The following is a 21735-nucleotide window of genomic DNA, read 5'->3' as shown; positions in this document are numbered from 1 at the left end:
TGACATTCTAAAGAACGGTTTAGAATTTGAGGGTAAGTTTTCTGGGTCAGAATTTTTTATTCCTGAGATAATGACACTTTATTTCTGTCAACTTCCCCATAGGAATGCATGCATTATTGGCACAAACTGTTGTTCTACTGGTGTACACAGGACCCATGCAGCTCCCCCTTGCAGCCGTGTGTATATCACACCTCCAGCATAATCCCTGACAGATGGTCCAATGATGTGTTGAGTTCATTAAACAGTTCACACCCTGCTGTCAATCACCCATGATGTCATAAACAGTAAGCTCCTAAGTGCCTCATATGGCATGGCTTTTGGTTGAATAGTTACTAGTATCATTAGCTGCTAGTTGGTAGCCTGGGTACCATCCGTCGTATTAATCGCTGGCTCAAAACAAAACGGTGATAAGCAAGTGATTTTTTTTGAGCCAGTGGTAACTACGAAGGATGGTACCCAGGCTAGCTAGTTGTAGCTAGGTTTAGTTCTCCCACTACATGTATGACTGTATCTATTCTATCGGTCTGTTTCTTATACTGTTACCATAATTAATATCAATAAGTTATTGGGATGGATACTTTTCTTTTGCATTCAGTTATTTCTTTTTACAACAAACAGAACATCTACTGCTAACTGTTCGAAAACTTTCAGAAAAAGAAACCCAAGCAATATTAGGGCCTGAAGATCGGATTTGGAAGGTCAATTTATTTAGTCATTTCTATACATGATTTAATACTTCACACAACACTATCACAATGTATAGCAACGTCCATGATGCAAAAATATGATGTTGTTGTGATGTAAGAACTCAAAGTATGAAGTTATTACACAAATGTGCTAAACAAAGTTGGTAAATGTCACTACCATAAAGATTTCAGCATTTTTCTTACTTCCAAGTTCCATTTTTTGGCCCTAGTATTGCCTCGTTGCATACGTTTTTCAACAGTAAAAAAAGTAATGACATTGAAGCAATTCTTTTGTAACTTACCCAATTACTAGTGTCTCCTTCATCATTTACTGGGAAAAGTACCCAACCATATTCATAATTGACATCAGCTTAATTTCAGACTTTTTACATATGACCAACAGTGAAAGACTAGACATATTGGGACAATGGGCAAACACCCCATGCAAGGTGGTGATAAATAAAAGGTTTGATTAGCAAAATTTGCATAGAAATAGGTGTGACAAATGTTTCTTGTTATACAAAGTGCAAAAACCAACAGTTTGAAACCCCAGTAACGTTAGATATATTTTCAATTTAGATACAATAGTCCACATTGTCTTTCTTTTGCATTTTGTACTAGGATAGTAGGTACAAGCCAGCAAGAGAAATGCTCATTGCCTGGTGGTGACTTTAATGATATTTTTTTGGGGGTTCTGAAAAGTGTGATGAAATATGGGCACCAGAAGTTATTCATATCAATTTTTCCCAAGGGGTTGTCCCTATTGAAATTGATCTGGGACCCTATAGGGGAGATTGCTGTCACTCAGGGGGTTGTGTCTGTCTGTCGTTAGCTATTATCCTAAAGATTTGCAAATTTTCTGACTTTTTGTCGTCTACCGTAAACAGATGGGGGTCGCTTTGATCAATATGATGGCAGTGCCTCTCTTGGCATGTCTGGTAATCTCAAGTACAGTACACAAATGGCACTGTTTGATACTCTTGCATAAAGAAGAGAATTTGTAGAAAATTAGAAAAAAATGCAACTTCAAAGCTAGGATGTAATGTTATAAGTGTCCTTATATTCTTGCTTTCAGAGTAATGGAACTCACCCTCTGAACTTTTCAAATACATATCTCTTTTTAATCTCTAAACATTGTGTTTTGGATGGGTTGCCGTTAGAATATCAAAGGCTGCCCTATTGGTATTGGGCAATATGACATATACATATGGTATTGATATGTAGGAAAAAGTGGGTATCCAGTGGGCATTATCAATTGATGTCTACAGATGCCCCTATCCTAGCATCTTTTTGTACTTGATTTTACTGTCCTGAGTAGACTTCTACTACAAGATACAATGCCAACTGAAATACTGCTCAATATTTCAACCCTTTTATTTCACAAGGCATATTTTGCATGTAACCCTGACTCCAACAGACAGCTGATTATGTTTACCATAAATATCAATTGTTCCCGGTGCCACTTCCTGTGTTCATATGCCACAATACCGCACCCAGCTTTTCAAATCAGCATGTCTAGCTATTAACACAAGCGTGAAACATGATTTTCTCCAACAAAAGGGGCCAGGAAGATTTATAGGTCAATATTAGCGGATGTTTTGCCCTGTTGTGTTGCCGTTTTGCCCCCTACCAGAGAAGCCTACTGTTACCAAAGCTCACACATGTTTAAGTTGTTAAAATGAATAGAAAGTATAGTTTACCAGATCACTGTATATTTCATTTTAGATAATCTAGTAGTAAGTGAAATCATATATTCCAGTTTGGTTAGTTTTCATTCACTAATAGCAAGAAAAACATTGGACAATGATGACAATGAATATGTCTGTTCATGCTTTCTTTTCAGTTTATTGTGGTGTTGATTCTGTACCAAAGGGTGGTTCAGTCAAATCTTGCTGGTGAATGTATATTTTTTTACTATTAGTTTAAAAATCAGGAGAAACTGAAAACTATATGAAAATATCAAACATTGATTGTTGATTTTATTTTTTTGTCTGAAAATATAACAACCAGGAATGGCCCAGATATTGTCTCAGTTGATGTGATTGATATAACAAGTGATTTCACCTACCTCTTATATTAGAGGTTGATATCTATATTGGACATTGAAGACAGTACCTTCAGTTAATTTCACACAGTATCATCTGTCAATACTTGAATATATGAGCAAATGGTGCCTGGTTAACTTGATTCATTTAAAACTGGCATAACATGCTGACTTTTAACATTTGTCACATCACAATGACAGAAAAGTTTGTAAATAAATGCAAATACAATTGTAATTGAATGAAAAGCAAATAGTACTAGACTAGACTAGAAAGCTTGATATCGACAATGTTCCTACCATGTATATTTACACATTGTCAATATATAAGTCAGAAATGAAAGAAAAAATTACAAGTGATAGTCATATCTATTTTTGTTTGCTTCTCTGGGAATAACTTTCTCAAACACTTTGTGCAATGTACTAGTCATTATTAGGATAATACCTGCCAACCAACCTTTGATCATAAAAAATGCAACAACCAAGAAATAACATTAATATGTTCTCAGCCCATGTCATCAAAATGACCAGCAGTTTTGCCCCCCGCTGGTTTGCCCAGCAGACTGTTTAAGCTGGCAGGTGCCGCTGTCAGCTGCTTTGTTAACCTCATGATTGATGCTTTATGTAAATTGGAGGTTAGAGAGCTCAGTGGCTGTTAATTCATTTCAACAATTTAAAAAGTATGATGATCTTACAGGAGTTGAAGAAAATGTTAGAGTTGAAGCTGTTTTTTTTTTTTTTTTCCTCTGAACATTAGCCTGGGTGCCATTTACCGGGGCTCCTACATGGTACATTCGCTACCCTCAATCAAGTTTTTAAGGGTGGTGAGTGTAGGAGCCCCGGTAGTGATAGGATAGCACCCAGGCTATCTTAACATAATCATTTGAAAGGGAAATAAACAAGCTTCCATATGATGTAAGAGACAATATTGATTAAACTGGTGTGTTATGCCGAACGGCGGTTATACCGGCTATATATAGATATAGATACAGACAGATACAAAAAAGATTATGCCGCAGTAATCATAAAATAACAGAGATATGATATCAAACAAACTCAAACAAACTTTTTTGTAAGGTTTTGTCACGTTTGGTTACCATTGTCCTTGATGATTACCTCTGAATAGAATGTACTGTTATATTCTAGCCTGTGCTGTTATTCGATGTCATCAGAATATGGAAATCTTTACCCTTTGCTAGCCTCCGTTGCAGGCTCTGAACCAGCCTTTTTTTGGGGCTAAATAATATACTTTTTGCAGCCAGCCCGTAACCATCAGCCACCCCCGTAACAGGGTGGTTAGGGGGTGGCTGATGGTTACGGGCTGGCTGCAAAAAGTATATTATTTACCCCCCAAAAAGGCTGGTTCAGAGCCTGCAACGGAGGCTAACCCTTTGCAGTCTCAGACCGAAACATTTACTAAAAGTTTTGAGTTTTCATCTTTGCAGGTGGTTGCCACAGTGATAATGGGCAACATTTGCCCTTCATGGTAAGGATTCTGCAGTTTGTCATGATTCTGCAAGAGAGCGCTACACCACCAGCTAATATAGCAGATGATGCTTTGTGACACTGGTAGATATTGTGATGAGCTGCACTGTGTGAAAAGAAGAAATTAAAATGTCTGTTTCTCTTCACCATTAATGTGATATAAATATTGTGTAAATTGATCAACACCCCATGTGTGTTGATTGTCTTGATAATTCGCACAAGGGTAGGTTTTGGTGAGACTTCAAAATGATTAGATTTTGGGTCCCCTATTGGCTTTCTATAGTACTGTAGCAGAACATCCAGTTTTGATATCTCATGTTCTGGACAAGCTATGCTCACGATTTTTTTGGTAAGTTTGGGGTGTCTATCAGCTTTCTTTGGAACTGCAGGGGGCATTTTAGTTACAGACTTTCAAACTAGATAAGTCAAAAAGGGATGAATTAATCTTCATGATTTTTCACCTTTGAGTAACTTTGATGAAGACCAACTTGATGGTATGTTAATTATACAAATTAGGACTTACTTTGCGTGATCAATGAGGAAAATCTATATTTCAAAAGTGCTAAATGACAGAAACTTCATACTAATTACAAATGTAACTTAGCTTGAGAGGAACATCAATGGATATGATTGATGAAAATCATGACCTCATTTGCATAATTAATGAAATAAACTACATAATACCTTTATGGTGAATTGTGGCATATTTATACTGGTAACACAGGTAGATAAGATAATGGTGAATATCATCAGATATAGATTATATAAATTTTGACATTGTTTGCATAATTTATAAGGATATGCTACAATAAGTATCCTTAAGCAAGATATTTGGTGTGTGTACGCTAGCAAATATCTTTGACTGCTTCGTCACCTTCTTAGAAGTTCAAAATCTTCAGAATTTCCTGCGTTTCCTGGAGGTCCACATGATTCTCATCGAAGTCAAATTCACGTATATCTTTGCAATACTTCACCAGTGAACGGCCTGAAAAAACAACAACTTGGTGTTATCAACAGTTACAACAAAATAGCACTGCAGAGTAAATGATGATACGTATGTAGACAAAAAGCTCCATTTATAGTTATTCTTTATACTTAGATTACAAAGTACTTCTAGTTGCAGTATAGAAGGAAGGAATGAAGTCAACAAAGATTCGTACCAATTTGGCGGAGTTCCTTAGCTGTCATGAAACAGTCAAAGACCCTCACAATCTTCAGTTCAGATAGAAACGGCAGTATGTTGCAGAGGATGTCACCAGTCCCGTATAGGCTATTTCCAGACAAGTACAGTTCCTCAAGTACCTTCAAAGATTCCAAGGAAGGGAGGATGAGCCGAACATCTTCTGGTTGCATATCATTCCAAGACAAAACTAACTTCCGTAATAGTTTCAAGTTTGGTAGCTGCCGGGATAGCTGAAGACTTGGCATAGTGAGTGTTGGACCGTACATACCCAGACAGGACTGTCGAAGATTTAGTTCAACGATAGACGAGCAGGCCCCCAAGGTGTCCAGGATGGGTCCGAGGCAGAAGCGTCTAGTATGTACAAGCCGAATGACTATGCCGGTTTCTTGTGAGGATCCATAATCTGACTTGGAAACGTTGCATTGTGCTTTTGTCACACAAGAGGGCACATCATGCTGTACGCCACAGAACGGTTTACATTTCATCAGTTGTGCAAGCGCACTACATAGGCGCGGGGTTGAACCTGAGAATTGTATTACTTTTCTTCGCATAAAATGTTCAATAAACCCATCTATGTACCCCCACTCGTAGTAACATAGCAGAGCTGTCTCGAGGTAGGTTTGATACACAAAGAGAACGCCTGGGGTGTCAGTAAAAAGGCTTTTCATTTCGAAGATTAAGTAATCTTCTCTACTAGCAAGGCTGTCTAACTTTGTATTCTTCCTCCAGTCCTTGATTATGATTCCGCGGTCGTAAAAAGTGTAGAAATCGTCCTCGAGAGGCTCAAGGTCCTTCTGATGAAGGTCAGCCAGGTATTGGAAGATGACGGATCCCTTTCTTCCAAGCTTTCCACACGCAAAGATGAGCACATTGTCCATCTCTCTCACCTTACGAACAGTGCCAAAGCTTTCCTCCAACAAGGTTCTTCCCATGGATTCGTTCTGACCTGTTATGTAGGATGCGATGTACCGCCCAGCGAAATATTCTTGCATTGTTTTGTGAGAGAACGAGTACTGGGGTGAGGGACGTAACTTAGAAGGGCTGGGTTGCTTATGCAGGAGACCTAAGTTGACAAGAGCCACCAAAACATCTTTGCTGCCTTGAGAAACCTCGTCCTCCTCAAATATGAGCTTACCCCGCATCAAGCCATCAAATGCAAGCTTTTCAACGAACAAAACCGCTGTGTTGATGTTTGGTGGCAACTTCTCGTCAACAAAAGGGATATTCTCTCTCACACAGAACCGTGTGACAAGGTAGAGAATGAGTTGGTCGTACAGGGGGCACAAGCGGTCACTCAGCAGAAGGTCGTCCCTCTCCTCCCACAATAAGCAAATTAGAAGCAGAAACATCGGCGTTAACGTGATCCCCGTACTGAGGAAATTACTCTCGGGTTTCTCAAGTAATCTCTTTGCTTTGGGGACGTTGTCGCCGAAGTACTTGTGAACGTAGGTACTGACGTTGTCAGGGTGGAAACCGTTGATCTCAAGGCGCGTATCCGGTCGCATCATCTTCAACAGGTCGGACGTTCGTGATGGCCTGGTGGACACGATGACACAACAGTCACGAAGGATCTTACCACAGAGAACTTTGCTGATGTCGTGGGATTCCATTGGCTCCCATTCATCGTAACCATCAAGGATAACCAGCACGTTCTTATTTGTTTTCAGATACTCCTCAAGGTCGGTTTCATCGAATGTGGCATCTTCCGGCAACAGCTGGTCAAAAATGCAGTCAACGAGCGATTGGGACTCCGCTACTTTTCTCAGCGCTACACAGAAAACGAGGTCGAACTCTGACAAGGCTTTATTATCACCTGTAGACCAGTCGACAACCAATTTGAATAGAGTGGTGGTTTTGCCGATACCAGGTTGCCCTTCTATCAAAACTCTCCGAGGACAGGGGCAGTCTGACCGGGAGGCCAGAGCTTCCGACGGAAGGGGTTTGCGGTTAACTTTCCCGCCTTGGGGACTTTGTAGCAGAAGATCAACATCGGTAAAAATGTCGTCTGTTTTCATCATGAAATCTTGGTTCCAAGCTAAGGGATGCAACTGGCCCATTTCTTGCTCGTAATGCAATTTTAGTGCGTTCTGACATTCTTCGAGTGGAAAAGATGATGTATTCAAGCCGTCCCTTTCTGTAGAAAACCGACAAAGATGTCAAATATTATTGCCAATTCATTTTCAGTTTGCGTGTTTAATTTCAATGTAAAATACAAGTATGTAAGATGCATTTACAAATTCAAAATTAGTAGCGGCACAATGAATCAAAGAATTCACCTAGTGGATCGTCCGAAGTTTTAAGTAGTACCATTTTAATTGATAGCTTTTTAGATTTAGCTTTAGTCTAGATCTAGACAAAAGTTAACATGCAAATGCATGATAGCTTATATATTGAAGACGTCAACAACCACCTACCTTCCACAGATGACGACCCTTCATAGATGTGAACAGTCGACTGTGGTCCGATATTGTAGGTTCTGTTGTTGCTGCCTTCCTGTTGTGTCCGATACGCCATGATACTAGTATCTTCTGTACAAAACAAGGAAAGGTGTGTCATCTCAGCTGCTTCCTGCAAAACTTGCCGAAAATGTTAGCAATGGCACGGGGGAAAAAACATTTCTTTAACTACAACACGTAAACTGTAGTTACATAAGCTGACTTGACGGTTTATTGCTCCGGACAATGACGTCATCGGTGGCGGCCAATGACTCTTTCGGGCTAAGTCGGCTTGACATGTCTTTACTTCTGCAAAATCAATCGACCTCCAAGTTGATAAAGTTAGAGATAGTGGGAGAAGGTCTTAATAATAAGTTTATTGCAAGTTCTTGCCCGTAGGCTAATTGCAAGTACATGTAAAATGAAAGGACGGACAGACAATTGATAACAGTATAGCATGTGACTTTTCTAGTCTAAATACTAACACTAAATTCTATCTTATTTGGGTTTGACTTCTTTTTCCGAGACAGTGGAAGACGAATGATCCCACTTTTTCTATGATGTGTGGGTTTTGTGATGCCGCATGCCTGTACCCCACCTTAAGAGGAGAGCAGTTTTCTTTTTGTCTGTTAACTTGGAGAAATTTGGATGGAATTTGGTGGCCTCTTGAAACAGCGCCTTTCTTAATAATGCCCTAATGCGTGAGCAAGACAGCGGTTCTAAAGTTGTCTTATTGTGACACTATCACTATGGCTAGTACTGTGAGTTGTTGTGGGGTTGTTCTCATGTAACCGTGAACACACATGTAGCCCTTTACCTTGTCTGATTGGGAGAACCGCTGTTTCGTCCGTAACAACTTCAGTAACAATGTCATTAGGATCGTCACCAGGCGATTCGTCATCTCTGGACTGCAGGGCCATCACAACCTGTGGTTCCCCTTCGTGGACCTCTTCCTCACGAGTTTCATTCTGTGGTTTCTGTGTTTGCTGAAGGAGTTCGGGGTTTTCCACTGTGATTTCACTTCCGCCGACAGCCCCGTGACCGGCAGTTGGAGCGGACTGAGATGAACCGGCCTCCGGGCCTGCAGTCCTCTGATGCCGGGAACGGCGGCGTAATGACCATCGTTGTCTCGGCTTGCCTGACCGGTCTTGTAGCTTGGACTTGGACTGTCCTTGTCCCATACTGACCCTCACTTGTATCGGCTGAAAGTTAAAACATTAAGCACAATTGTTAGCATTTCCCATATCTACAAACTTTATATTTTACTATTTGGGCCAATCGTCAAAAGCATATTCAGTATGTACCTTGAGATCAACTGACATGTACCCATGGCAAGCACCGTGAGATCAACTTTATATTACCCTCGAGTCCTCGATACCCCTTTCAACGTTGAACAGAAAACGTTGTCTTTCCCCCTATCATTTCTGGATATATATGTGTTAGCAGTAGTTGTATTTCTATCAAGAGCGTTTATCCTCGACTCCGCTGAAATGCGGTTACCAACAGGAAGTCCATTGTGCCACTGAATGTTGGTGGACTTTGCTCTGTTTACAGTGTGTAAAACGCCATTTTATTCCACAGCTATGTGATATATATTACTCTCCTCTTCGATAAACAATGACGCAGAGAATGCCGACCACTCTCACCAATCAAATTTGTGAAAGCTACCACTCAACCGTCGACTCGGGACTGTGATATGTATAGACAGGTGGTCACTATAGAGAGGAAGGTGGCTAAACGACCCCAATCATTACGCCAATTAACAGTTACTCAAGCAACGTGATATGACTTTTGAAACACTGATGAGGCTATGAGACTATGTAAAATCTGCTATATTCAGGTATGATATTTTCACTGGCTTTTCGCCAATACCGACTGGTAGGATCCGACTGAGGGGTCAATCATGAGTGCGTCGTGGGGTCGACGTGTGAACTAAGTTACTTCCTGGTCGACAATTCTAGTCAGTTTCTCTCCAGATGTAGTACATTACTCTCCCAACTTCCCTAATCGTTAAGCAGATTAACCCCTATGAACTTCGCTAACTCGTTCCTAAATTGCCCGGTTCTTCAACGATACTATTGTTTCTAGTAGGCAAGCTGGTGGCGTTAGTTAGACGTCGTACGGGAAGAGAGACCGCGCTACCGGCCAATATTCTTCACATAGCCATCCCCTGGTAGTTTCCCCTGCAGCTGGTAAGTTACTAGGTAGAACTGAACACGGAAGATCGTTTCACAGAATTCGCGATCATTTGTGAGGCCGCTTGTTGAAAGGGCATGATTAGCTAAAACGCTGCGACCTCAGGAAGCACAACTAAGACTACTAAAGGCTTAGAGACAACTAGAAATGTGACACTTATTGAGCAAAAGTTAGAAGCAGTGTGGCCACTTACCTGTCTGGAAAGTTTAACGTTTCTAGATGAAAACTATTCCTGCTTCCGATCGCGATCAACAGATGTTACTTCCGTGTGATGACGTCACATCCGATGAGGCCCTCCTGTCAATGTCAATGACCTCCCGATACATAATGATTTGCTTGTCATGAAGTTAATAACAAAGGCATTAAAACTATGTAAGATCTGCTATGTATGCTATTTTTGTCGTTAAGGTCTCATTCCTGTATTACTCCGAGTGAAAAGAGTCCGTTGCCCAAAAAATGAACGGCTGCATGAACGTGTGTCTATGTCGGTGCAAGAATCCCTTTTAGCTAGTAGCCCAGCTGATATCAAGCGTCAAACTGATGAAAGCTTGTTTGTAACTGAAGAAATTAGCAGGCAAAGTTCGGCAGCCGCGCGCGAGGTCGGAAGTACACAGCCCGGTCAGTGTGTGTGATTCGGTCCTGCGCTTACAGCTGGAAATGCCTTTTTGGGGCCGGGGTGTAGCCAATTGCAGTTTGTAATTGCTGTCAAAAGAGATTGTGTGTAGTGAAAATGTTGTCAATTTTTTTACATAATCTAGGGTAAATGGTCTCAACATGGAATGAAAAACATTGGCACATTTTCTATATCTTCATTACGAATGGGCCCATGTAAAACACGTATCATAACATGTAATCCTATAGGGCGAAAAAACTCATGAATGATTCAGAGTTCACAGGCAATATTACTTTACCATTTATATAAGAAACGATAAGTCGAGTTCACGTAAATTATAATCCTTCTAACTAATAACTTGACAATGCATACATGCATCTGTAAGCTATTCCTTTGGTGGTGTGACCAGGCCTGCAATTAACCCAGTGGGTATATTATGCACAATATAGGTATTCAAGTTCATTTGCCATGTAACGTTACATGAGGTAACAGAAGGAACGCACAATAAGTCACAGTCACGTTTCATAAGATACATAGTGTACATCGCATTTTATTGTACACATTTATTCTTATTTTACCAGGTGAATACAGCTATATCTGCTGTTGACAGTCTAAACAAAACAAAATTTCTTCTCTTCAACCATCTCGTAGTCTTGCAGGGGCCATTATATAAAAGAAAACTACTACTCACAAAACCCACACATTACAGAAAAAGTGGGATCATTCGTCTTCCACTGCCTCGCAAAAAGAAGCCGAACCCAATAAGCTAGAACTTAGTGTCAGTAGTTAAGACTAGAGTAGTCATAAGTTATATTGTTCATCATTATCTGTCCGTCCACTCTGTGTTACGTATACATGTACATGTAATTGCAATTAGCCTGCGGGCAGTTTCATTATATTTATATATGTCAAAACTTTACAAATGTATTGAAATGGTGCGCAAAATTCAACGATTAAGTATGTATGTATTTTCAGTGATTATATAATGTCCTTGATAACATTGTGCTGCGAAAAATCTTCTAGCAGGTCTGAAAACAAAGTGACGTCATTTGTTTAAATTAAACGATACCATTCTTCTGCCATGTAGGTACGCGATTTATCAAAATATACAATTGATACTTGTACAAATAAAATGAATATCTGCTATATCTGCTAATTGCTAAAACCTTTTTTATTCAGTAATAATATTTAGGTCTCATATATAGAAAATAACTGAAATTTTATGAAGTATTAATAAGATACACCCCTCTACGAGCAAATGAAACGGTCCATGTGCATGTACTGATCACGTGAACGCGGAAGTGAAGTCGGTCAGTCAGAACGTGGGTCCGGCTTGTTTGTTAATTTTGTCTGCAAAAATCGACCAGTCTTCTTGAGACGCTTCCTCCCACATTTCTTTGCCAGCTCTGCACGCCTTCGAAGCTCTGCTGTCAAGCAAACGGCTTTCCTGGGCGCGAGACAACCACACGAAGACGGGACAGCAACGATACTCTGCAACTCTGTTTTCCGAGAAATCTTTCCGTCATGCAGATTCGCAAGAACGGGTAAGCCGGCCGCCCCTCTTTCTAACTCCAGTTAGAATAGATACTTTTCTCCAGACTATTTATGATTTAAACAGTATTCGTACCCCTCCAAATTGAGAAATACGGTGGAATATATTCCCATATGGCTTGCGGGCTTGAGTTATTTTGTGCTCAGCTGGTAGGGGTTCTTGCATTATTCATGATTTGAAACGAAAATATGGTGGTTACAAGAAAATCGGTATATAGCACCCTGTTTATCTGCACCTTGCATATTTTGTTAACAGGAATAAAATATTGTAGTCTAAGAAATAGACTTATAGAAAACGTCAAATTCTACCGTCTCAAAGTTCTGTATTCTTCCTCTGTCATTAGCACGGCATAAATTATTTGGGAGGGCAGATCAGAAAGATGATGCAAGATCTGAAACTGTTGACACTACACACGCACAACCCACAGGGCCACGGCCTATAGATTTTTGCTTTGACATCCTTGGAGCAAGATACGAGAATGACACGATATATCTTAACGGTTACTTTGTTATGACGCTATAAATGATATGATGTATGAAATAGGCATTGTATGACATTAGTATCCGTTTCTTGATATTATCTGCAATATACATATTAATACAGCATATATTTGTTCATTTTGCAGCTTCTTTTTATGATTTACAGTATGGTCACAAACATGTTTTGGAAAGGGACCAAAATTGGCTGCCTCTCAGCTGAACCAACAGCATGGAACAAAACAAATGAAAGACTGTTGAAATAACCCAGCTGTAAGACGCCTATCCAAAGATAAAGCTGTTATGAAGTGCTTAACTTAAGTTATCATGGTTAACCATTAACCTTTGAGCATACATATGAATTGAAAAATCATGTCTGAGATATTGATGCAGAAATGTATCATGCAAATATGGCTAAGTCACGTGAGGGTTACTATCAAAAATAGTATAATATTCAAAATTGTTGGCCAGAAATCAGTTTTGAAACAGACGTTTTAGACAGTATCTGCTGTCTTTCGTCAGCGACTAAAGGGAAAAACTGGAGTGAAGACAACTTAGTCAAAATCTCTGGTGTCTTCACCTCATTAACATTTCTATTTTAGGGAAATTGTCTTCACCTCATTAACATTTCAATTTAGAGTTTTGGTATATAAAACCTGGTTCTCCAGTTTTTCCCTTTAGTAACTGACGAAAGACTGCATCTGAAACATCTGACCATTTCAAAAATATGTTATCCAGTTGCTTGAGAAACTAGCCTGACAAAACGCTCTCCTAGCGCCGGTCCTGTTACCGCCAGCCCCCATGGGGTGGGGATCAGTAACCTCCGGCCTGAGAGCTTGTGTAAACACGGGGCAGTAACCTCTGGCCAGTAACCTCCAGGCACTTGAGAAACTGTTTTTGGCCTACAATTATATGAATATTATGCTATTCTTCAATAGTAACCCTCACGTGAGTATCATGTGGTGGTCATAAAACCAGTCCTCGACCTAAATTCTGGTTCAACGTACCACAGTACATTTTTGGGATGGCTACCATGGGAAACTCAAATAAAACAAAATCTCCCGTTCCCAATGCAATATTCAATAAAACTTCTTTGCAACGTTGATACAAGAATATTTTTATCCAGCCGTGTTGGCCCCTCAAAAAAAAAAAGATTGAGGCACTATCTGTATAGATGTCATGTCTATATCTATATATCCGGTATAACCACCATTTGGCATAACACCCCAGCTGTAACTACCACCAACATACTATCTATCACAAGTATCTGGTGTTGACAGGTTAAAAATGAAGATAAATCCACATCACTTAATTGGAATATGTGACACAAAATGAATGTATCTTTAATTTATTGTTCATTGAGTGTCAATCACTGTCCACATGTTTGTTTCCAATGTCTCTACCAAATGTACATGTCTCTCAACCCTGCGTACCTGCCTTCGGACAGAAACTTTATATATCAACTACTAACTCTGTTGGGTCAGTCCCTTAAGTGATGGGCCTTACAATAACAAAACATGTATTACTAATAGGCAATTTAGACCTAGTCGGACAAGTTTTCTTAGACCCCAGTGGGCATACTTGTATTGTGTCCTAATTCCCATTCAGGCCCTTCCACAACACTGAGGGTATTTCTATCGCTCTCAATTAGAATTTTCCAACGGGCTTCATTTTTTCGTATGTTGAAAATCCCTGCACGGCCCCAGTGCAACAGTGCCTGCATTGAAATACTGTAAATGCATTTAAGTTCGCGTGTTTTTTTTTGCGCTAAGGGGAAAATGGAGTGTTCGCTGTGGTTTTAATTTCGCGGCAGTGTTTTAATCACATATAGTAGTCACATACTGCTACAGTATTGGACAAAAATGTTCTCGCTGGTTTTAATTCAACATAAAGCCACCATGAATATTTCTGCATTTACAGTAAGCTGAAAAGATTGCATCACCTCACTACCCCCAAGTGAGAAAGGTCACCACCGCCTACTTTCCTTCCATCCGCTCTTCAAACAGAAAAAAACATGACGCACATAGAAATCCCCATTACTAGACTAAGTAAGCTTGTGATCATTGTGAAGTATGGGCTATGAACCTGAGAAAAGGGGTTTGTTTACTTCACTTTAAAGTTGATTAATTTGGTTGGTTGTCCAAAATCAAATGATTGACATTTGGGAAAGGAGTGAGCCCAATTTCCATAAAGCCAAGCAGTGACCTTGTAGCCAGAACCCTTAATTTGCATAGAGTTTTATGCAGGAATGAACGTCTAAGCACACTTGTGGAGTGCAAGGTCTGTGTGGAACTAATGATGCAACAGGAAATGTTGACGATGGAAAGTAGTTTCAAATACGCAAGCATCTCCAAGGGAATGGGGATAAGGGCTTTACAGCAAAAGCAGCATTGTATCTGAGAAAAAAGCCTTTAAGTTGTCTTCTTACTGAAGGCTTTTAGACCTAGTAGGTATGGATTAAGAATTGACAGACTAATGCATTTTTATCCCCTGTGTTTTATATTCTATACACCCGTGGTGTTTTCTGTTATTTACCCTCAAGACTTCAGTTTTTGTCTCCACCAATGTTTTCTTTCGTGTTGTTTTGTCAGTCTGCTTGTGACCAAGTGTTTGACTTTTATTTCTAGTGCCGATGCCAGTGTGAACAACGGGCAGCACGACATGGATGGTCGCGAACCCGCAGCCATCCGCCGCTACCAGAACCGCCAGCCCGTCCAGCAGGACCCAACCAGCAAGGTGTGTTGTCGTGGTTTTGAAAAGTTCTCCTTGGTTCATTTACCTAGCCTGGAGTCCAGCCTTGATCGTTCTGGGCCGCTCCAAACGTCGCTACCCCACCAACGTTGGGAGAGCAGACCAAAGCTAACAACTCCAGGCCACCATTTATTTGAATGAATTTGAATGATCCAGACTTGCAGGGCCAGTTCATTGCAGGACCAGTATTTGCCAGCAAATGCTGGATATTTCCTTCACATGTTTTCCATGAAAAGTCTATCAAACTGTAGCTCTAATTAATGAATGACAACGTTGGCCAGTATTACAAATAATGGATGGGTATTCTTTAGAATTTTTGTACAGTACTTATCTTTATACCTCATGTTCTGCTGTATACAGGATGCCAACACTCCGGTGCAGATACGCAATGGCAACAGTGGAAAAGAAGAGCCAAAAGAAGACCATGGTGCTTGGGGACCGATCTTCAAGAATCGGGACCACTTTGTGGAAATGCACATCTGCTAGTTCCGCCTAGATAACGATGAACACCAGGACCGACTGTGTGCTCAGCCTGGTCTGCATCTTTCGACGGTCCAAATCATACCTGTCAAATTCTTCTCAACAGAGTTTACTAGAGAAATACATGTGGATCTGCTCTGTGTAGTTTCTTAGTCTGTCATCCAAACTTGCATTCTTTCAGTGATCTGATATATATACAGTGTCAGACGTTTTGTTTACAAACAGTATGATCTGGGAGTTTTTTGTCTTCAGGGCATTGTTGTGCTATATAGCGCTACTGACTTCTTCTTGATAATGCCCAACACCTTGACATAGAAAGAATTGAGCAAGGTTGGACTTGGTAGATAAGAGTTTGTAACAGATATAATGATTGGACAAGATCTAGATGCTGATTGGTCACTGTAGCTGAGCATGTGATTGGTCCTGGTGGATCATGTGGTGTCGTGGGATAACTGCTGGCCAAAATATGGTGATAAGATTTTTATTGTACTAGATCTAGTCAAGTCTCCCATTTTTTAGTGGAATTTTTCACATTTTTCAAGTGTAGTCAAAGGAAGGCCATACAATTTGTTTTTCAACTCTGAACTATGAACAGCAACCAAGGACATTATCCTTAAAGCAACTACATGTATGTAGATCTTTTTGGAAAGTCTGTAAAAACTTAATCTCCAAGCAGATCTATCGGTGGCAAAGACTGTATCCAACTGGCAAAGACAGTTTTTATCATCATCGGTGGCGATGAAAACACCTTTGTCAGTTGGATATGGTCTTTGCCACCAACAGATCTGCTTGGAGACTAGTAAAAACTAAAATCATTTCCTACAACCTCCTTGCTTCCTACAAGACCTGTTATCGTATGTACCGGTATGTGGCTTCCATGAAGGGCTTTCTTATAGACAATACTCCAGAAATGATGTTGTTCTTGTCAGGGTTCTAATAATTCTTAGCTTTTACTCAGTTTTCAGGTAAACAAGGTGGAAACAAACTCAGCTTATAGTTTTAACCAGATCCATGTAATGAAATTTTGTCTTAACATAATAAAGTGTAATGTCAAACTCTATGTCCATTGTCTGACTTGTGGCTAATTGATATTTACATTTCTTACTGGCTAGATGACAATTGTAGCCTTTATTTACCAACCACAGAGACATGAAGTACAAATGTACAAGACAAACTTGTTATTATCATTATGGCAGGAAATCATGTTTTGCATCTGTTTCATGTAATGGAAATAATGAAGTTAAAGATAACCCTTTAAAACATATTGAAAGTTTAAAACTTGATTGACATTGTACCACCACAAATGAGTTGTCACTCTAACCTAGCTTACAAAAATCTACACTTCATCTAATCCTTTTTGACCTAGTCGTTAAACAGTAACAGTATTAACAATGACTACTTACTGTACACAATCTAAAATCTCTGGATTGCTAACAGGTGCATGCTTTTTCTTCATTGTCAATACCACCAAATTTCTTTATTTACCCATAAGCTATAAGGTAAACAGGTTATCGTTGAGCCTAACTTGGTCATTCAGTATGTATTAATATCCTCTTTCAATGGTCCTCATCATCGTACAGTGTACCTTTTGGTTGTGTAACAAAGAACTTTGTTATCCATTTGTTTACCCAACCTGATTCACAGATTGTAGATGTGGAATTGTCGTATTTGAATTGTACCAGAAATGCATGCAAAAATCTCTTGTCTCCAAGCAGACTTAAGGATCCGACTAATTCTCTGTGTTTTATGATTGTCTTTGCAACATCTAGTGCTCTTTTCTAGTAATGTATTTCTCAAAGGTTTGCCTCTTGCTACAAAAGAGTATCAATGTTGCAAAAACAAGCTTAAAACAGGGAAAAATGAGCCGGATCCTTACATCTGCTTGGAGATTAAGAAATCTCTCATAACATTAGAGGATGTCAATTCATGACCATGTTGTTTGGCATGACAAAGTTGGGGTCATTGACAGCTCCATCAAAATGTGCCAGAACAGTTGAAAAGAAGTTCCTCTCCCAAGTACCGACCCACGAGCTCGACATGACATCCCCCTTTCTCCTTCTACTCTGTGCGGCACTGCCCTCCTGACTATCCACACCAAACACAGCGCGAATTTCGGAAGCATTGGTATCGGTTGGAACATGGACGTCAAGTTTTTCTAGAACCTTAAGGATGATTTGGTCTTTGTGTTCCAAGAGCTGTTCGTAACTGAGACATGCATGGAAGAAGTTAGCTGGATCGTCTCGAATCAGATCAAACGCTTTTTGCATTTGAAAAATCCAAAATGTGACAAGCATGAAAGGCATACCATGTCTAACAGGGCATGTGGTCATGCGTGGATGTTCAAATATATACCTGAACATCCGTGGCATATTCTTCATCAGTACAGAGAGAAAGAATGCATCCAACCTCAATGCGGTGACAAGGAAGTAACGCCAGTAGCTACCAGAGAACATGAGATTGATACTAGAGTCGTAGAAACCAGGGAGGTCTCTATACAGGAAGACGTTCCTTGCCTGGGGCACAGCCTTTTGCATGAGGTCTGCAACAAACACTGCCGCGCTGCGGAGCTTGTAACAGATGACCGTCCTGGACGGGTCGTTTTGTAGGAGCCAGAAGTTCAGCAGGGTGACGCTGTGTTTCAGCAACGTCACGATTTCTTCCTTCTCGTCCGATGTCAGGGGAACGTCTCTTGTGCAAATATGCTGGTAAAAAAAGTGAACAATGGTAACTCAACATAAAACCTTTCATTCACTTCCATGCTAATTCAGTCATCATAAAGTCTGTCAATTTAATTATATTTATTATTCGCCCATATTGTGATTATGTTCTTCAAATGACTTCTCAGAATGCCCCAAAAGCACTTCTTTTCTTACCTTTCACAAATAATCATGACTAAAACATTTGGTCTATGAGGGTAACCCATCCAGGAGCACTTTTTTATTACATCATTAATATTGCTAGGGTACAGTTGAATATCTTTGATTCAGTTGCAAAATTGCAAAATGTGGCCTACCATGGAAACTGAGGTCAGTGGCCTTTTACCTATGACCTGGCCTTTATGTCATCAATTTAACCTTTGACCTGCCACAACACATAGTTGATAACGTTCTTACCTCAAAGATCAAGGTGAAGACATCAGGCTCTGACACAGCCTGTACCTGACTCATCACATCCATACCTTTACACATCAGTGTGGACCCACAACGACCTACACAGAAGACAACATTACAATATGCAAGTAATAATAATGAATTCATTATCATGACTACATTACTGATCACATTAAAATCTTTTTCTGATTACATAAGATACCACTCTTTTATCACATCTCCCTTGAAAGCTATATATTTGAACTGAATGACAAAAATACATATTCTTCTACTTAGCATTCCTTCTTATTAATCATATACAATGTACTTTTATTCAGATAGATATTTGCAATTTCTACTTACTTTAACACGCTTTGAAGAGGAAGTGCCCTTCTGACATTTAGCAGTGTAAGCATAGATCTAGTGATATGGTAAATGTTTCTCACCAGTGCTATGCAGGAAGATGTTTTCGACTGCTGACACAGATTCCGTCAGGCCATCTGCCACTGCTGGCAGCACATCAAAAGGGAGGAGCAAGAGTTCCTCCGCATTTTCACGTTGTGCCTTAGAAAAGAATATCTATTGTCATAATTTGATATTCAAAAGACGCTTAAGGTAACATTGTCATTGAAAACAGTAAGAGTAACTAATATGCAACTTAAGACATTACTTGTATAAAATAAAAAAAGTGGAACATTTTTTGCTTTACAATTGATAACAATCGTGGCATTGAATACGGCATATTTTTCAAACAACATTTCAGGCTGTTCAAACTTCAAATATCATGTATTGTCAGAGGTATGGGGTCGTGGAACTCAACCTTTTCCTTGTTCTTATTATACCGTAGTATTTCTCTTTCACAGTTTTTGTTATCACCTAGGGGATATGTAGAAACAGTTCTAAATAGATTACTGCTTTACCCTCTTGCACAGAGACCCTATCTGCTATTCCCCACCCCTGAATCACAGTAAAATAAAAGGTCGAATAGCGTGCTTGAAGACTGGTGCCAAAGAAAAACATCTCCGGGAGTAGCCAGGAACATCATATAGCAATACAGCTGAAAGTGATACATTGCCACACTCGGACACAGCCGATCCCTATACCCCTGGCCTGGCCTCTTTAATTATACGTGACCTGCGTAACTTGATTCTCCAAGCAAATGTTGGTGGGGACGTTGTAACATTCCCCGTTTCGTTGACACACATCCCCACTCTATATGCGGTTATAACGACGAGTCCCATAACTTCGCGTACAATTATGAGTTCGACATCAAATTGCAAACTGTTGCGTTTTGACGAATAATGAATGGCATGTTCTTAGTACTCTCCAAGCAGAGGTTCGGCGCCGGCTGGTTTTTGGTGTGATTTTTAAGACGTTTTTGTCCCGTTTTCTCTATGTCGCCAAACAATCTCATTGTGATATGCAAAATGGTCTACTTTTTTCAGGCATACCATCTGATAAGAGGGTTATTTTCAGTTGAATGCGTACTTTTCTATTCCATTTCTAAAGCTTAATTATGCACAAGAAGTCCGACGCCTTGTCCGTGTTGTCGACAAGCGTAACTCCCGTTACCGGTAACGGATGTTGAACAGAAACTTTGGCTTTTTTTCTTCGAATGGTGAATGTGACTAGCAGCATATGAATGGTTAATGTTGCGTTTTAGATTTTAGGCTCAAATTTTCCATGTCTTCTCATGCGGGCGACAGACGCTTTCAATGGGAAGGAATCCCACCCGTGGCTATAATTTCTTCCAACCCATCACCCATTGCTTATCTTGTGGTGCATTTTTGCGTAAAACATAATGAGGGTTGTGGAAAAATAAAGAAAGCAATGATGGTGTCCGTAATTTCGCTCATATCAAGTTGTGAAGACTGCCGACAGCATTTTGCACATTTCAATGAGAACGAGCTAAACGAGCGAGTCGGTGTTTGGGGATCGTCCATGCACGCGGTTTACATGAAATGGATCTCAGTTGGTAAAACCATAAAGATGTTATTAGGTTGCATTGATTAAGTTACCTGATACAAAAATGGCCTCTTCCTGATGTCGACTCCTTCCCTCACCTTGACCAGTCCCAGAACTCGCTGGTCGAGGTCAAAACTGTACACTGAGAACTGTGCGCCGTTTTCCTGGATGAATTTTACAGGAGCGGCTATCGCTTCCCCCGTATCCGTGTCAAACACAGAAGTAGTCATCGTTTGAGATGTGGACTGTTGCCCTGGTAAGAAGTCGCCCAAAAGAGCCAAAGACATCGTGTCGTTCCCTCCCTTGAGAAAGGTCTCGCTGCAGCGAACTTTTTGTAAGCTGGCCATCTTGTTCCAAAGGAGATTAACCTCCCTGCTGTTCCGCACAATTTGTTTGGCAAATTGGAATTCTATTCTGTTGCTGCGCAAAACGCCGGAATACACTGCAGTACTGACTAGACAAGATAAGTGTCGCTTCTTATGTTTGGGAAAGTACACCATGGGAAACTGGCTTGCATTATTTCAGCAGCCAAAGATCCAAAAAAGGATCCAGAAGTGTTTATTTTGTCTTCATTTTGGGGGGTGAAAACTACTTGAAACAGAACAGGCAGACTTGGACCAAATACAATGAGCCTTTCTATTGGCAGCCACAGGGCTAGGCAGCCAGGAGTTTTTTTGTGTCATTATCAAGACAATACTAACTTCACACTGGTAACGGGTACACACATTCTATTTCTATAGAAAACAAAATTCCAAATATATCAAGCTGTTCTCGTAACGATTC

General features: G+C 40.1%; 2 protein-coding genes across 2 annotated transcripts; both read right to left on the bottom strand.

Moving 5' to 3' along the window:
• Positions 1-4056: 4056 nt before the first annotated feature.
• LOC136430890 (NLR family CARD domain-containing protein 4-like) lies at positions 4057-10421 on the bottom strand. The gene is made up of 5 exons (XM_066422007.1): positions 10220-10421; positions 8648-9032; positions 7810-7923; positions 5373-7529; positions 4057-5197 (listed from the first exon to the last, which is right to left on the bottom strand). Exons 2-5 carry the CDS (start codon positions 9009-9011, stop codon positions 5091-5093), a joined length of 2742 nt encoding a protein of 913 aa, XP_066278104.1. The 5' UTR covers positions 9012-9032; positions 10220-10421; the 3' UTR covers positions 4057-5090.
• A 6632-nt stretch (positions 10422-17053) lies between these two features.
• Positions 17054-21481, bottom strand: LOC136432659 (uncharacterized). The gene is made up of 4 exons (XM_066424139.1): positions 21006-21481; positions 19434-19551; positions 19012-19106; positions 17054-18600 (listed from the first exon to the last, which is right to left on the bottom strand). Exons 1-4 carry the CDS (start codon positions 21450-21452, stop codon positions 17818-17820), a joined length of 1443 nt encoding a protein of 480 aa, XP_066280236.1. The 5' UTR covers positions 21453-21481; the 3' UTR covers positions 17054-17817.
• Between the last annotated feature and the right edge of the window lie 254 nt (positions 21482-21735).

Source organism: Branchiostoma lanceolatum, chromosome 1, assembly GCF_035083965.1.
Source record: "Branchiostoma lanceolatum isolate klBraLanc5 chromosome 1, klBraLanc5.hap2, whole genome shotgun sequence".
NCBI classification, from domain to species: domain Eukaryota; kingdom Metazoa; phylum Chordata; class Leptocardii; order Amphioxiformes; family Branchiostomatidae; genus Branchiostoma; species Branchiostoma lanceolatum.
Note: the sequence above shows the minus strand (reverse complement) of the source record. Positions and strands in the feature narration are given on the sequence as shown.

Bases quoted from the DNA above. Each gene is read 5' to 3' on its own strand.
- LOC136430890 (XM_066422007.1), bottom strand. From the start codon at position 9,011: ATGGGACAAGGACAGTCCAAGTCCAAGCTACAAGACCGGTCAGGCAAG. The intron at 7,924-8,647 runs GTAAAGGGCTAC...TGTTTTGTACAG, and splicing joins GGTTCTCCCAATCAGACAAG to AAGATACTAGTATCATGGCG. The intron at 5,198-5,372 runs GTACGAATCTTT...TTGTTTTTTCAG, and splicing joins TAAGGAACTCCGCCAAATTG to GCCGTTCACTGGTGAAGTAT.
- LOC136432659 (XM_066424139.1), bottom strand. From the start codon at position 21,452: ATGGTGTACTTTCCCAAACATAAGAAGCGACACTTATCTTGTCTAGTC. The intron at 19,107-19,433 runs GTGAGAAACATT...TCTTCTGTGTAG, and splicing joins CATCTTCCTGCATAGCACTG to GTCGTTGTGGGTCCACACTG. The intron at 18,601-19,011 runs GTAAGAACGTTA...TTTTTTTACCAG, and splicing joins TCTTCACCTTGATCTTTGAG to CATATTTGCACAAGAGACGT.